General features: G+C 29.1%; 1 protein-coding gene across 1 annotated transcript; it reads left to right on the top strand.

Moving 5' to 3' along the window:
* Positions 1-244: 244 nt before the first annotated feature.
* On the top strand, positions 245-19087 carry LOC127066733 (BCL2/adenovirus E1B 19 kDa protein-interacting protein 3). The gene is made up of 6 exons (XM_051000799.1): positions 245-490; positions 9138-9306; positions 10158-10245; positions 17699-17772; positions 18099-18254; positions 18341-19087. Exons 1-6 carry the CDS (start codon positions 448-450, stop codon positions 18390-18392), a joined length of 582 nt encoding a protein of 193 aa, XP_050856756.1. The 5' UTR covers positions 245-447; the 3' UTR covers positions 18393-19087.
* Positions 19088-19117: the final 30 nt, after the last annotated feature.

The following is a 19117-nucleotide window of genomic DNA, read 5'->3' as shown; positions in this document are numbered from 1 at the left end:
TGGACATTTTGTTTTAGACAAGTATAAGAAATATCATCTAGTTGAAAGAAAGAAAGAAAGGAAAAAGGAAGCAAGAAGGAAGGAAGAAAGACAGAAAAAAGAAAGGAAGGAAAAGAGCGATAGACGCTCGTTTGAACAACATAGTGTTTTTCATCGTACTTGACTCGCGTAGTATTACCCGGTGAGGCGCGCGCGGCCACACGATTGGTTAGCGCGAGCGAGCTATATGTGTTGACGTTTCATCAAAACAAAGGCACAGCAACTACGCGAGAGGCCCGGGCTGGCATTTTATCGTGATAATTCGTGGCAAGTACGTCGCGTCTCTACATCAGTCGTACGTGTATGCGCACGAAGCAAGTCGCTCGATTGCTTACGCTTCTTCGGATCGCCGTACTATTCGTGATTGTTGTTTAAAGAAAGCCTAGTTTTTTTCTTTGTGCATTAGATATGTCGTCCTCGGTGAAATTCACGTCGGATGAGCTCTTAGGAGGTAAGTACTGATCAAATCAACGCCCATCATCCCACGTTTCAAAATATATTATCATTACATGAATTTGCTATTTCATGAATATTTAAATATTTGGATTAGTCATCCTCTAAGAAAATTTCTTGCGAAGTTGGCATCCACTAAAATAAAGCGTTATCACTAATACAACGTATGTATCTCCTTCGAATAGGATGTAAGGAAACAAATAGATAGATATTACTTTGTTTTTACTACGAAGTATGATACTTGTTCTTTCGTTTGTTTCGAAAAATTATCGGCTACCTTTTATGTCGAATCAAATGGAGGTTATCCAAATCCTACATAAATGCAGGACGCTAGCAGCTGTCATTGCCGACACAACGCGGCCATTGCGCCGCGTTCTTTTGCTTTTATAGCGTAAACAAACGCCGTTTCTTTTTGCGTCGTCGATAAACGTGTCGCGTGTGTATATATATATATATTATTAAGTACTATATGCGTATACATATTATATACATATATCTAGCCACATCTATAAACGTTCAGTCGATTCCATATTTTCCTTGAAAGAATTATAAAATAGAATAGAACAGAATAAAAATCTACTACTGTAGAAATGAAGGAAAATAATTTTTGACGCAATTACATTTTGTTAATAGATCCACTTCGACTTTCGTCCTTCGAATGCCAAATAACTTTCGATCGTTAAAGATTTTATGTAATTTTGCAAAATCTTTATAATACATTTGCGTATAATTAAACGTATTATATAGCAAGGAGGAAGAGAGAGAGAGAGGGAGAGGGAGAAGAGAAAGAGAGACAGAGAGAGTAGAATCATGTGAGATGGAAATTTAGTTAAGAAATGAATTCTGGACAGTCATCCGTATCTCATTAATTTCTACCTATTTAAATCGAATAAGTATTTGTAATTTAACACAAACATATATACATATATACATAAATATATATTTGAAAAAAATGAAATGGTATACTCGTTGTAAATATTTTTCTTTAAATCGAGCGATAAAACGGCTTGTGTATTGTTTTTTCGTTGTCGTTGTCTTTGAAGCAACGTTCACGTAATAACGACTCACGATCAGTTTTATTACGGAGTTCTTTCTATCGTGGCATTATGATCTCTCTTAAAAATGCATTTTCTGATAACTATCGATTTTATCGTTATTTTTTCTTTGTATTTAATAACTTAAAGCTTTACATTTTATTCTATTCGAACTTTATATTAAACGGTTGATAAACAAAGAAATACACATTTTTTAAACGTGTTACATCAATATTTATCTTTGCTTAAAAATAAGCTAATTTTTTGTGATTTGTTGTTTTTAAGTTCAATATATTTTATATTTTATATCTTATATATATATATATATATATATATATATATATATATTCGTAACTATATGTAGTTATATTTTATTTTAAGTTTGAAATATTGAACATAAAGATAAACGAAGTGGTTAGATTATCCAGAGTGTATTTTGAAGATGTAGGCATTGATTAGACTTCACAGAATTATCAATGATCAAAGAGTAACATCTGCGAACAGTATACAAAGTACATAGGAAACATTTTGTGTATGCAAGGGCATCAGGTTGTTGATTTATAGATGACACAGATAAAATAAAAAATTAAAAAAAAATAAAAGAATCATGTGATGATCATACGAAAATAATATTGTTACACGACCAATGGGATCAAGTCATTTTATCTCCCAGACTACAAATGTGGAATCTCTATATATGAATTTATGTATATATATATATATACACATATGGAAATGTCTATATCTGTTTTTTACGAAACAAAATGAACGTAAAATATAACCTATATACGCCCATACGATGCGATAAAAATTATTAATAGAACGCTTGGCAGATTTTTTTATGGTTTATACAGAATGAGCCAAAGTTTTTAGACGTGATTTTAAAATCTTTTACATTTTTTTTTTTTTTTAGACCGAGCTAATTTCTTTTTCTTTTCTTATTAAAAAATTAAAGGCATTGAAACTTTTGGTTCGTTCTGCAGAAATTTTGAAGAATCGCAAAATATTTCATATGAAAATTCTTTTATTAAATTCTTATAAATGTATACTCTTTGTTCGGGTAGTAAGACAAAGCGTTTACTATTTTGAGATCTGATTCATGTATTATTATTATCATTATTATCATCATCATTATCATCATCATCAAATCGAAAGAGAGACGGAATATTCATACTTACTTCTACTCTCATAAAATAGTTCACAAAGCCGACAATTAGGTCAGTGTCCTGTCGGCTCAACTCGTATCGATTTCCGTCTATTTAAAATGAAGTACTATATACATATATACCTACAACGTGGAGAACGTATCTTTCTCATCCAAGATCATGGCCAATGTTTTTGTTGGCCAATGACGATACTGAGTCTGTTTTGGTCTACGTGCGTCGTGCGTTAGTATACATGTGGCGTCATTTCGAAGAAAATGGGAAACGTGACGGCAGTCAGGCGATCAATAACCATATCTTTCCTAAACATTTCTTAAGATACCGCTCGAGTATTAATTTAAAAAATTTTTAATGAAATGGCACAAACATTATTTGAAGATCTATTTTACTATATACGTTTTTTTTTCTTTGTTTACTCATTTTATTTTTCAATTAAAATTTGCAGATTAAAATTTTAATGTATTATGTTGTGTCTAGGAAGTGTGTGTGTATTAAATAACGTATCAAAAATTTATATGGATTGAAATATATACAAAAATAATATATAAAATTTATATAAGTATATACACAATACAATTTGAATAGAAATAATTGAAGATATATAAATATATAAATAAAAATATAATAGAAGATAATTATTATCTTAAAAATATTGTAATAAAAGATAACAATTTATGAGAGATTTTTTTTTCTCGATGTTATCTATATACTTTCTACGTATAATTTTATTATCATCGGCTATCGATCTCATATTTCTTAGAAAGCTGCAGGATGCTTACTAGAATATATTTCAGTTGGTATGTTTCTTAAGAACAAGAATGACGTCAGAGATATATCATTAAAAGCAAGCTTGACCGAAGCTGAATCTTTCGACCGACAGAATACCCTTTCTTGATGAGTCATCTTCGTCAATACTTTTTCCATTTTCTCTATTTTCTTTTCTCTCTCTCTCTCTCTTTCTTTCTTTTTGTTCTTTCATCCTTTTCCTTTCTATTGAATATTTTGAGTTTATTGAAGAACCTATCGGTTCTGACTTAAGAAAAGCTCTTGAAGAATGCTCAGGTATTAATGGGAGAAAACCTTTCGAGGGAAAAAAAAAGAAAAAGAGAGATTTTTTTCTTTATCCTCACATTCCTACTAACTCGTGCTATTTTTATAAAAAAAAATTTCCACGAAAAGATTTCGGTTATAGCAGAAAAGTAGATAAAAGAAGATAAGAATAAATGGGTTATTTTGAAGATTTATATTGAATTTAAAAAATCATCTTAACTTTTTCTACATAGATTATGCCAATACAATTATTTTATCGTTCGTGTCATGTATTATTTACATAGTCTACAATTTTATATTTGCATTTAATATATTATATTTAACAGAAAATTTACATTTTAATATCGTTTAAATATACGTTTATTTACAGTGTCATAGCTTTCCAAACTTTTATAGACCGAAAACCATTTCAAAAGCAGTAATTTTTACGACCCATTCACTTATAATTGTATAACTGCCACATTTTAAAAGAAAGATCGGATTGAATAAAAAATATTAATTTACTACTTTTTACATGTTTTATTGTGAAAACATATTTAATTAATATATAAATTTATAAATCGAATATCATCCGACAATTTTCGATATGTAAAGCTCTATAATGAATGTATTTTAATATTTAATGTAACTCATACTTTGGACATCTCTGGTTTATGTAAAACAAAAAGAAATTAAAGTAATTTCGTTACGAATTAAATTGATCGTTCTGTTTGATGAACAAAGAAAAACATCAGTTAGAGAGAGAAAGAGAGAGAAACAACATGTAATAATTAAATGATATTTGAGGCGACAGACTGGCGAAAAGAGGCCATTCAGTTGATTTCTATTTTTAAATACTGTTGGACCCTTACTTGTCGACTCATTTAAATTTCTCCCGCGCACTGTGATTTAAAATTATGACTTACGCACTAAATGTCATTCTTGTTCTGCCTGTGATACTATCTCAATCATTTCATCACATTTAAAATTATTTCTATTATAATAAAATTTCAAAAGAAAATTTGAGATCTCGATCAATATTTTCAAATAAAAAACTTTTATCATCATTCCCTGTTCGCATAAAAAACTCGTTAGGAGAGTCGTGTCTATTTGACTTTCGAATAATACGTCTGGTTATGAACCTAGAACAAATACAACTTGCAACTTCTATTCAACTTTGAAATGCAATATACTTGAAAGTTTCCGGTTTACTTTATAACTATTGCGAAACTAAGAGCGGTCGTAAACATACTTTTCGTACAAATAATTTGCAATATCAGTATTTTTTTTTTTTTTTTGGTATCCCACAAATGATAGCCTCGTCACAGAATATATATAATTATTTTTTATATGTGATTGATTTGAATGTTGAATACTTGATCATGCGAGGTCAGCCGTTTGATATTCTCTGGATTAATTTTAAATGAAAAAGAGTAAATTTCCATAAAAAGAAAAGAAACTTTTCGGTTCCTTGTTGTTACAAAGAAAGTTGGAGAAGTTACATGACCGCAAATTCTTTATCGAGATCTCTCTCTCTCTCTCTCTCTCTCTCTCTCTCTCTCTCTCTCTCTCACTCTCTCGCGCGCGCTTTCTTTCTTTCTTATTTTCATAATCATTTTTCTTATATAATAATTTGGTGAAAGTATTTGCGGCAAGGAACTTTAATTTTTCTTTTACAAAAATTTTTCAATTAGTTAAGCGAAATAACTTCCTATCATATATAAGAGAAATGTGATTTAATTTAAAAGTTAGAAAAGATGGAGGAGAATTAGAAAATTATAGAAATAAGAAATAAATTATGACGACGGATTATAATTTATTTATTGTTTATTGTATAAAACAACGTCGTAATTGCGTTATTATCCTATGCACGTATCATATTGGTCAGATAATCGTGGCATGGATTAATTGGCATAGAAGTTGTCATAGACCGTGAGGCATCGAACATATCGAAAGGATGTTCATATATATGATACGGTATATCGTAACAACACTTGTGCAGAATCAACACGTGTGGCCTTTGGTTAAACAGCACGTGTGAAAGCTGTTACTTTTTCGATTCAACGTCCGGCCTTTAGCTCATCAAAAACATTTTTTAGTTTTAAATGAATATAGGTAATACTATTTAAAACATGATATGTCAACACTGAGTCCACTTTATATGTTATTGGATTAGAAAAAAAGATTTATAGAGCTTGTTCTTCTTTTTCTATTAACAAGTGTTTATATAAGAGTATATACGTATTTATATAACTTATGTATGAACAGCCGTAAATGTGTTATTTATTAACTGTTAACATTATATAGGATAATATAGTATATAACATTTTATAGGATAGTATGGCAATATATTATCCTAGTATGATAGAATTATATAGAAATATATAAATGTTGATATTGTAATGTATTTTATGGTTAACCAATTCTACTTAGCTTTTGTTAGCTACTATTACTAAAACATTCGCAATCATTTTCTTTTCGAGGATTAATAATCGGTTGCATCAGTTTCATCAACCGACGTAACTCTTTCATGTCGATCTTTACCAGCTCTTCGGTAATCACATAATCACAGTTCTCAATTTTATCCAAATCGAATGTACTTTCAGATTTCTCGGATATCATTTTCTTTTTGATACTGTTTTTTATCAAAACATTAAAGGAATTGGACAAATTTTCGATCAAATCGTTTTTTTGCGTAGACATTTTGAATAATTAGAAAAGCCTGTTATATTTGCACGAATTATACTATAAATTTTCATGAAATAGATCATAGAAATGTGAGAATATAAAATTAAACATCAAAAGAAAAAGGTTAAGAGAAAAGAAAATCGTTTTCTCAAATTTCTTTTTTCTTTTCATTTACTTAATAATTAGAGATAAAAAATGAATACACGCGCGATAAGATGATAAAAAATTATATATCTAATAGAAACAGGATGATCGTATCTTCAAGCTCTATTTATAAGCGGATTAGATTCTTGTAGGAAATAAAAGTAATTTTTCCATTCATGCATTTTTCATATACAGGGTGTCTGGGTTGTGTCACTATTTACAGAACGGACCAAAAGATCCTAGATGATTTAAAAAATCAATTATTCTTTATTGAAACATTTTAAGGCTTTTTTTTCCCCCCAGATTGTAGAACTACAAACTTGAAAAGTCTCGAGAAAGAAATTTTTAAGATTACCTGGAAAAGATGAAAAATTGCAATAATTGTGGATCCTCAAATGCTTTTAGGATTAATTTTTTTTCTTGGCAGTAGTTATTTCAACAATACGGAAGACTTCTATAGTCCAATCAAATAACTGCAGAAGCAATTGTCTATACTTTAATCTTTTTTTACTGAATGAGTGATGCTCGATCTTTCAGATATTACTCACATACGCACGCACGCACACACACATGTATGATATTAGAAGATAGTGTTGATAAACGTTCTTTGAGCATTTATATGCATGTAACGATCATGATATACAAAGGTAATAAATAGGTGTATTTCGTTTCATTTTGCTGATAAAAATGAATGAAAAGAAATCCGTTTCATTACATTCAATCTTCTTACTTCATTTTTATTTCTTAGAAAGAAGATAATTAATCGATTACGTACATATTCTTTTCGATTGATGATTAATTATTGTTAGCTTTTTATAGCTTTTTTTCATGGATTCTCCTTGAACGTATATATATATATATATATATATATATATATATATATATATATATATAGAATTACAAATTATTTTCAATGAACGTATAGTAGCGTCAAATTATTTTTTATTGGAAGCAAAATGTTTAAAAAATTGTTAACAGAGATTTATTTCACCCTATATTTTAGTCTAATATCAATATTTCTACAAATTTGTGTGTGTATGTGTCTGTTGAAATTTTAATATATATGCATTTTGTAAAAATAATATTAAGAAATATTAATATATTATATAATATATATTGCACATATGTATATTTAATTTAAAGAAAAAATTTTTTTAACATTAAAATCTATCAGTTCATTAAAAAAAAAACGTTCGCTTTAAAAAAATCAAAAAGTTAATCTCATTGTGTTAAACATCGAAAGTTATTCACTTAAGTAGCAACGGTTTTAATTACGCGTCACATTTGTGTGTAAGTATAAACATATTTACGTAATTCTGTGATAATTAGAAAAGATGGTGACACGAACTGATTAGCATCGACCACATATACATATACGGATGTTCTCGTCTATTTCTAACGATTGAAAGTATTTTATATTCTGATCGAATATTATGAAAGTAAAAAAAAAAAAAAATGAAATATATCGCACTTTTATGTCGCAAGTAGATATGTAGCTAGATATATCTCTTCTTATTAGTAAACCGAATTCTCAAGTATATAAACTTGTTCGTTTTCACGTAATAATAATGTTTGTCTTTTCATATAATCGAGAATGAGATCGAAGAATAAGCTACGCTTGTAAAGAGTTTTCATGGACGTTTAAACTATAATAAGCACAGAATGAGGAATGAACAACGAGACGACTTCGTGAGAGTATTGTAAGCAGAGACGAAGGTCTCCTATTACACTGTGTACGTGATATCAACGGTAGATTATGGTAGCAAGAGATTGCATGATCATGGATATGTGTATCATTCTCGTTCAAATAAGTAAAAAAATTTACATATATACATATATGTACCATGTATGTCCTGAAAATATTGGATTGACCAATAAGTAATTTCAACATTTTCAATAAAATATATCAATAAAAAATAATTCAAATAATTTGCAGTATTTTATATTTACATAAATAACTGTATTTAATATTTTTGTCTATTAAACTTCACTTAATGGTCAATTCAACAATTTTCATACATATTACACATTTTTATTAATACAAAGATGGTTCTCGAATTGAAAACGGTTCATAAACTTTAAATATACTTATTATTGTTCGTACAATAATCGATAAAAAAACTCTTCCTTTGTACGTCAATGTATAGACTCAATATAGACCTACATATGACGCAACGATCGTCTTGATTACTTACGTTATTTAAACTAAGGAACCTTGACCGTGATCTCTCTTTGTCATCAATTTCTATATCGTTCGATAACGTTCCGACCTATAATTTAATCACGTTATTATTTTTAATTAATATAGTTTTTTTATTCTCTTGAAATCTGATTTAATCCACGTGGTTCGCGTTCGTTCGTTTGTTCTCACGAAAAAATTTAATCTATTATAGTCTAGGTAGGAATAACAAGTGTTAATATTAAATCTAGAACACTATTCTAAAAGATCTGCTGAATTTCAATGAACTAAATTCAAAATCTACGCGTGGTCTAAATTGAAATTAAATTCGTGAAAAGATTAGAAAATGTATAGAAAATTGATATATTTTTATTGTAATCATAAAAATTTCTATTAAAAAATTTACAGAATCATGGGTAGAAGTGAATCCGATATCTGCTGAAAGGCGAACACCTTTGCCATTCAGCAGTGGTGGCGAGGAATATCTAAGACTCCTGAGGGAAGCACAGAGAGATTCAACGCAATCGTCTGCTAGGCATTCTTTAGCATCCTCACGTCGAGATACTCCGAGAGACAGGTAAAAATTGTTTTCTTTTCAATTGCTTCCGTCTCACAAATCGTTCTAAATATATAGCAAATGAAAATTGTTCTCTTGTTGCATGTGTTTATTTGATTGTTTGTCGTGATTACAAAAATATATCAAAGTACATATATACGATAAAAATAAGAGTAGTATCAAGAAAAGTTGAAATGTTCTTTGTTATTTTTAATATTGATTTTATGACTTACAAATATGTGACTCCAAAAGGATGATCTATTATCGTTTCCTTGTTTTTTCTTTTTATTTTTTTCTTTGTTAATTTTTAATTTTTTTGTAAATGAGGCCATTATTGGATTATTGACAAAATTTGTAAAGATAGAAAATATTGTCGAGATAAAAATGTTTGTTTAACAGTGTGTAATCACAGCGTTCTATATAACGGTGTCCTTTTATGGGTAGAGAAAAATCAGCATCTATTTTCTCTCAACGCTTTTCGTTCTTCTCATGACGGGTAGGATCTTAAGATGGGGAAAAAAAGAAATAAACCGTCTTGTGACTCACGAATGGAGAAGAAAGAATCTTTTTTTGGAGCGACCGTTTCTTTGTGCGCTACTTGAATTCGTTCTAAAAAAAATTTTTTTGTGAACGATTTAATGACCGTCTTTTATCCTTTTAAAAAAGCAAGGAAGAGAAAAGAAAAAGTGACTGTCGTTCCTTAAAATTTATTTTTAGTACTTTTAATACTTTTAGTAGTTGATATAGTTGAAACCAAACGAATTTTGTAAATGTAAAAATAAAGCTGGAAATTTTGACTTAAATAAATAAAATAATCGAAAAATGTGTAATATCCATAGATTATAAGAAAATTTTATTCTTCTGTATTTTAGCCCAAAAAGTCCACCTAACAGCCCAAACACGGAACTCTCTACCGAAGATGAGCTCAAAGGGGTCTACATAAATTACAGCTGCAACAAGGTCAGTCTAGAAAATCGATTGTAATAATCAGCCGTGTTGTGTGAGGTGTGTCGCATAAATCTTAGAATGAAGCAAAATACCTACAAACACACACCCACACGAACGTGTGTTTAATTTTTGTGGTCGATCACCGAGGTCTTCAGAAAAACCACAAACCTAATCCATTCGATCCAAGCGGAAGCAAAATTTCAGTCGTTGTAAAAGATCTTCTCGCAAAAGATCAAAATCATTCGAACATTTCATTTGAAAATAATCATCGAAGTCATTCCATTGATTCTTCCGGATAATTAACACTACTTCGTATGCAATCGACAAACTAACAGGAAGGTTATATACACTTACTGTGCAACTGGTTTTATCGAACGAGCTTTACCTTCTCTACAAGGTCTTCGGATCAGTGACACTATCGACTCTATGACTATGTATACATTTTTATCGATAGGTGCGGTAACTTACCAAATACGCCTTTGGAATTGCTTTGAAAAAATTATATGTATATCGAGTAGATGTTTTTTTTTTTAACTATATATATATATATATATATATATATATATATATATATATATATATATAGTCAAGATTTTTTTTACATTCTACTAATTTTAGAATATTTATACGATAGCATTTAACAAAATTTATTGACATATTAAGTGTAATATAAAGATAGAAAGAACATACATTCGGTTGATCAATGATGATTGTTAATTATCCAAAATTTATGAGAAAAAAAGTATGAAGTATATACTTAATTAATACATCTCTTCGTAGCTCAGTCAACTTAGCAAATATCGATCAATTTCAATAGAAACTTTTTCGATGAATTCGCTTTTTTATGTATTTTCGTACGATTGAAATTGAAATGTTGCGTTGTATGACAATAATAATTCATACAAATATATAAACCTGCTTACTAGTACGTATATCGAAAATAGTTTATTAGTAGACGAACTAGTCTATTAGTTTACAATCACCAACTATTTCTCTTATGATATAATTACCTAAGTCCTCTCTCACGGTTTCAATTTTCTCGTGCGTTCATCGAAAAAGAATTTCTTGATAAGATTTACCAAGATGGTATCGTTTTCTTTAATTGGTTTACGTGTACAGTCTTGCATCTTTCGTTACTTATATGTACAACCTAGTGACAAGAAGTAGGACAAGAAGATCGTATGATCATTGTAATCGAATTAACGTCGCCGTCATTTTCCAATTCATTTCAACGATTCATTTTGATCTTCGCTTTTAGTAGGAGGCCATTCTGGTTTACCAGGGTCATATGTTCATTTATACTTTCCCGATACGTTATTGTGTATTATGAAAGATTCTGACACTCATTCTTGCATCAAAATAATTCATAATTCTAATATTATATAAACATGTCTTATAAATCTGCATATACGAGCAATATTATACTCGATTCAATTCGTATAATACTCGAATGTTTTTCGCATTAATTCATGTAGAAAAAAAAAAACAAAGTTCTCAAAGATAAATAATAATTAACTATTCATAAGAGTAAGACTTTACATACACCTGTATCTCAAATCCTCAACGTGCATGTGAAACACTTGTCTGCTGTCACATGCGTACATACGTATATTGGTTACTCTCGCAGTGTCGATAATAAGAAAGCTTAAAGAGTCCGGCGAGTTTATCTTCTTCGGGGGAAAAAATATAAGAAGGCGAAAATAACAAAGAAACATTTATATCTTTCAAAGTGAGTAACGATGATAACGAGGTGAAACTTGTTCGTTTCGTAGAATTTTTCTTTCTTTTTTTATTCCCTCTTTCTTTCTTTCTTCCTCTCTCTCTCTTTTTTTTTTCCCATGAGTCACTGACACTAAAATATGCATTATAAATGAAGATAAAAACTTCATCATAGATATTTCTTAGTTTCTTTTTTCTTCTTGCCTCTTCTCAAAAAAAAGAAAAAAATGTCGAGATTAAAATTTTTATAGTTTCCTTAGATTTTTCTTTTTCTTTTTTTTTTCTTCCAAGGAACTACGAAATGATTATCTAAAATTGTAAATATTTAAAAAGAAGATTATAACTTGTATAGCTCTCTCAAGTTTGTCTTTTTAAGTAATTTTCTTTTTATTTTCAAAAAAACTATAAAGTGTGCATTAAAATTCGTAAATATTTAGAAAAAAAAAACCACTTAAGATTAGATTTTGCTATAAACGGAACATCGACAGAGTATTTCCTTTCAGATCTTCCCCTACATGTAAAACTAGACTTGGGGCACAGAAGGTAGAGAGGCCTGATGTGAAAGTTACTATAATCTCTACCTCTACTATAGTTTGCAACAGTGTTGCCAAGCGGGATTAAAGCATTTGCTCAAACAGGCTGTCCTTTTAAATAATCCTTTCGCAGCTGCCGTTTACTACATGCTTGTTCATTCGTTCGACGGGCAACTGTCATAGACATGTTTCGATAATAGACATTGATTTAATCACGTTAAGATCTTTGTATACTAATCGTTTCTTTTTTAAATTCTCCAAGTCTTCTACAAAATTACCTATTAATGAACATGTTCAAATTAATTTAGTTGGTTTCAATACTAAGATCTTTTTATAGTAATTATTCCTTTTCTAGTTATGTCTCTTACAATTTTTTAGAGTTATCTATTAGTTAAAATGTTGTTCAAATTGATTTCATCATATCTAGTCCAAGGATAAAAAAGTTGAAAACTTTCTAATTCTTCAAATGAATAGTAGACGTTTCTAAAGTTCGATATTACGTTAACGGAATACTTTTTCTATACATCCCGTTCTACATAACATATTTTATCCTTTCTATTACATCGAAAAATGTATACCTCTTTACACGCATCGCTAATCCTTGAGAATTGTATTTCTTATGTTATGTATGTACATTCGAGCTTTACGTAGCTAACACCGTATTACCTGTAATTGGATGCTTACATTTGTTCTTTACTAATATGAGAAAGATAGAGAGAGAGAAATACATTTGAAGAGTTTAATGTAAGACGTATTATCATCAAGGACATCGTTATACGCAATTTTTGTCGCTAGTTTGCTTTGAATTTACTTTGAAATTAATATGCATGTATTAGAGCACACATAAGAAAAAATAAAAAAAAATAAATAAAAGGCATATCGTGTGATCTTTGAAAGAAATCTCGATGCTTCTCGCTTCTATCTACTCTTCCTCTCGTTCGATGCAACAAACCGGTTGAACTGCTTGCACCACTGTTTAAATCGTACCAAAGCCGCGTTACGACTTTCGTAAATGTGTGCAAGTGTATGCGAATAAATATACTTCGAATACGTGCTATCAAATACGCTAAAATGCTACCGTTTTATTTCGAAGGAAGAAAATGAAGTAACAATTACCCCATAAGAGAGAATGCAGATTTTAGATAAAGTATATTGATCCCGAAAAGAATGTTTTATTTATTTCTTTTTGTTTTTATTAATTAATATAATAATATTTAAAAACCAACAAGATATGATTTAAATATAATTTATTTTCTTTTTGTTATTAAATCGTTATATTAAAAGATAAGTATTGCCCATTTAATTTGGGAACTTATTAGTTTCAAATGATTCATATAGATTATCGTGATTATTCTGCGTAAATGGAAATTGTCTGAGGTATAATTACACTTCGGAGAATCTCTCCCTCGCGTTTTGCGTGTTTACTTGCACATATATATGTAAGTCATAAAAGATAAGCTTCATCTATCTATAAATCTATAAGCTAGGAATAATAGTAATATAAAAGTATGAAGTATAAGATATAGACGTTCGTACATTATAGTAAGTTCGACCTATAATTGTTTGATTAAAATAATCTTTCATAAGAAAATTATCGGACTAAGAGAAAACAAAAAGCAGAACAAAAAAAATATTGATGAACGGATTGTGTAACAATCGCGCGTGTATGTGTGATATATGCATTGTATCTTCCACTGTGTATTATACTATTGAAATCTGCGTCACCGTTTATACATACGTGCTCGATCTCACGTAAACCACGTTACCTGTAATCTGCAATTCGTATCTTCATTTTTATCACTTAGTCAATAATAATTCAAAAATTTTATTATTTTAATTAATTAGAAAAGAAATCTTACTTAAAAATAATTTATAACAATCGTAAAAAAAGATTATAAAGTCCAAGAGAAAAATAAGATAATGAAAAAATGTGATATAAATTTCTCCTTTTTCAAAAACATATACCATGTAATTACATGATATATATTTTTACAAATATATTAGAAATATTTGATTTTGGCGCGCTCTAGAAAAGAAAAAAAATATTCCCACTAGAGGGAAGGACGATACGTTCATTGTTCCATTGTTATTGAAGTATAACATAGAGAAGTTCTGTCGCGATTATGTATAGATTGCGCGTCGCACTGCGTCTCGAGAGAGTTTAGTCAATGAAAAGAAAGATGAGCGACGATGCAGTCTCTATCACTGTTCGGTGAGTGGCTGTTCGCATCTGCTAGCTTTGTCGCTGCTATATGTTATAAAAAACAAAGAGAGGGGAGAGAGAGAGAAAGAGTGAGTGAGTGAGTGAGTGAGAGAGAGAAAGAGTGAGTGAGTGAGTGAGTGAGAGAGAGAGAGAGTTTATAATGTTGACGTTAGTATCTCTCGACCAATCAGAGAACATAACGCAGTCACGCCATGCGCAGTGCTAGTGACTCCGTTCTTGAAGTGAGGGCATCGCAACGCTTTTAACATTGTCGCGCATCGTACCAAACAAATCGATCTTTCTCCATGCTGTATGTAGTATTGCGTACATATATGATATGTGTACACACACGCGCGCACAATGGCCAATTTTTAGTCATTATCGACGATTTATCGTCATTTGAAACAAGAGAATATAAACAAACAAAGCATGCGTACGAATATAAATGTTCTCGTTCATTTTTAAAATAATATATTCATTTATGTAGACAGTCTATATACTTGTTTTTTTCCATAGATTGTCGACAAACGAATGTCAAACGTCACTGTCCTTTTCTCTTATATCAGCTATAACTATTACTGTTCAGGTCACGTGGACGGAATAGCGCACTATCTTTTTGTGCTTTACTTATAACGTATGTGTGTTTTACATATACATGTATATGTACATTAAATATAACGTACATTACGATCCCTTAATATCGATTTCACACTTTTATGCCATACTTTTATTTATTTATTTATCTATCTATTTGTTTCTTTTTTATTTTTGATTTTTTTTACATAAAGTTATCTACAAATCACGAACTCTTCTATGGATAGTGTGTGTGTGTGTATATATATATATATATATATATATATAAACTACAATAATATCTTGTAATTATGTCGCAATTATAATACATACGCAAATATGCGTCATTATATTTAACGAAGAACCAACGAATATACGTACATATATTTTTTCTTTTACTTTCTTTTTCTTTTATTTTCTTCGTCATGTGCATATATTCATCAGAATAGAAAATAGAAAAAAAGATAGGGACAACTCGGCAATATAACAAGAAAATTTAACCGTTTTTTAACCTAAAAATTTTATTTTAGGTTAATCCGATTTAAATTTTATCCGATTTAATCTTACTATTAGTTAAGAACATAGTAATAGTAAATTAATTGATTTAATTAGAATTAAATTTATTCGTGTATTTTATATAACACATAATTTAAATCATAGTCATTGAATGATATTAAAACGAAATCTTTTCATCGATATTTCATTATTCTTTTATTCGTTCATTCACATGGTAAGAAAATATAATGTATGTATATACATATATATACGTAACGGTTTCCATTATTCAGAGCTTGTATATTTAAACGATGAATAGTAAAATCACACATTGCGTGCAAGTTATGCGAGTCGTTACTTACTAATCATTTGAAAAATTTGCAACTTTTTTCATTTTAAGAACGAAATTGATACATTAAAAAAAAGAACGAGCTACGTATTTTTCAAATTGCTCTCGTTCATTTTTTATTAATCTTCCTCAATTCTTCATAAATTTTCTTCGTAATTGTTTCTTTTTTATCACCAGATTTATATAAATCTTCAATCATTTTTCTTTTTCTTTTCTTTTTTTTTCTTTTTCGAAAAATTTATTAAAGTATTTATATTACGCATATATCCGAAAATGTAAACAAAGTAAGTAAAAAAATGTTCATTAGAAAATGATCCAGTTATCATTAAAAAATCGTACTTCATACAAGAATATTTACTCGAAAACAATTACTATAAATGGTATTAGATTCTTATTTAATGTTATCAAGGTAGAGAATATTTATGAGATAACATTCATTGTTGAATTTAACGTAAATAAAAACGTAAAAATGATAGTAAAAACTGATATGTGATCAAGATTACTATATTCAACCTTAATGTTGTCTTAAAAGAAATAATTTTTTATCTATTCTTTTTTAAATTACTTAATCACTTTGATAAGAAAATTTCACTTAAACTTACTTCCCATGCTGAATCACGACTATATTAATATATTACACAACTATATGAAAGGTATTATTTTCTGACTGTCATTTGAATAATAAAAAAGGTGCCAACTTTATTTTAGTAGATTTCTCTTCGACATTAACTGCTGCGCGTTTATCCAAAATCGGCTATGCGTTGACTATTTTGAGAATTCGTTTATTCGTATTTATATTTAACCATGTATATGCGTTGACGAAACTTGGCAAAGTTTTTGACATGTGTAGATTTTGATTTATTTTTTTGGATGTTTAAGGAAAGTCGAGAAAAATAAATCATAAATTATTCGTATAAATTTTATATCTTTTAATGGGGATCAGAATAATTCATTTTTCTGTTATCATACATTATATATATTAATTATTATTAATATATAGTAATTGATGTGTTGATTATAAGATCATACATATTCCAAAAATTGGATCTTCGATAACTGATTATAATAATGTTTACGCGAAAATAGAAACAATATTTAATTGTAATATAAAGGACATATCAAGCGATAGGTCAATCGCTTCTCTTACATGGCCGAACGTCAGAGGTTATCCTTTAATAAAAATTAAGTTATTTTTTAACGTAGAAAAATCATTAAAACGTTCCATTTTTAGAAATTTTTGTTTCAATTTTTTTACAAATGGTTTAAAACGGAAGAAAATAAGATTTAGGCCGTATTTGTTTGTTTCGTCTTACTTGCTTATTTTTCGTACAGTTGTACTTGATATTTTTTTTTCTATATTTCTTCATATATATAAGAGTCTCGACATCCTGTTGTATCCGACTTAAGTAAATTTATCACTTATCACAGAAATAGTATGTTACACTATCAACATAGATGTAATAATACAACAAAAACGATTTCGTTTTCTTGTTTCCTCATAAAAATTTGCTATTAAAATAAAATTTTCTTTTTTTCTCTTTACTCGTCACATTTTAGATATTAATGATTCTTCGATTTTTTCTCTTTTTGTAGGAAGGCGAAATCCTAGACAAAAGTATGGATTGGATTTACGAATGGAGCTCACGTCCTGACCAGGCACCACCGAAGTAAGATAAATATTATATCATCTTTGTAGAAACATTACAATTGGTAAATAGAGCCTCAAAAAAATATTATTTATACAGTATGGGCCAAAAGTTCTTAGGTGATTTTAAAAATCAATGACTCTATTTCAGGACCTTTTAAGTTTAAAGTTAAGCTTGTAGTTTTACAATCTACAAAAAAATTAATCTGTCTTTAAAAAGAATAATTAATTTTTAAATTACCTAGGAATTTTTTACCCTTATCCTGTAGTTTTAATGTATAATGTCTGTGATATAAGATAAAACTAGTCTTTTTATAATATCTATTACTAACATTCTTTATATTTCAGGGACTGGAAATTTAAGCATCCTCTTGGTATGACTAAGAGAAAAACTTACAGCATTCGTACTGCAAAAGTTGGTAAAAATGGATTGTTTTCTAAAGAAGTACTTTATACTTTAATCCTCACGAATGTTTTGTCCTTATTAATTGGAACTGGTCTTGGGTAAATAGTATTTATATACCTATATAGTTATTCATTTTTTCTATTTTTATTAGAAATTAATAGATGTTTTTTTATATTTTCATTAGGGTTTGGCTTACCAGGCGAGGTCTAATGCTGTCCCGTGTTGCCATTGAGTGAAGATAACAAAGTGATGTTAATTAGGATTGTCGCATTCTAGACTTGCAAGAAAAGGGGAGAGGAATATAAACTGATAATTGGAAAATATGAAAGACTGAAAAGCCAGTTGGGAGGCAATGGAGCCTAAAAAGAAATACAGAAAAGCGCATAAATTTTTGAAGGTCGATGTTAGCACCTTCTCCTCTAAATCCTACTCCTCTTTGATTATACAGTACTTCTCAAGTAATTTGTATCACTTAACTAATGCGCGTCATATGCTTAAGAAAAACGTTTAAAAAGAAAAGTAAAATAAATTAACAGAAAAAAGAATATAGAGAAAAAGAAGAAAAGAAAAGATTACTAAATAATGAAAATATTAAAAAAAATAATAATAAAAAAATATATATAAGAAAAAACAAAAAGAAGATAAAAAATTATTTACAGTAGTCTAGATTTGTGCGGGAAAGAAAAATGTGTCCATTTTATACCGTTTCTAATGCGTTTCTATTTGCGATAGTCCATAGACATAGCTTGAATAATATTTATCAGTAATTGATTATTGCCTGTTAGATTGGAAGAAAGGAGCTGGAATGAAAGAGCAGCGCCAGTAACGAATGAGAGAGAACGAGAGTAAGACTTAGATTGATTGTGTTTTAAGTATGGAAGTGTGCAGATAAAGAAATAAAATGCGAGAATTCTCGTCGTACTCTCAACAATTACGACTTCATTCCCTTCACTTTGGAATA

Source organism: Vespula vulgaris, chromosome 1 (genome assembly GCF_905475345.1).
Source record: "Vespula vulgaris chromosome 1, iyVesVulg1.1, whole genome shotgun sequence".
Lineage (NCBI taxonomy): Eukaryota > Metazoa > Arthropoda > Insecta > Hymenoptera > Vespidae > Vespula > Vespula vulgaris.
Note: the sequence above shows the minus strand (reverse complement) of the source record. Positions and strands in the feature narration are given on the sequence as shown.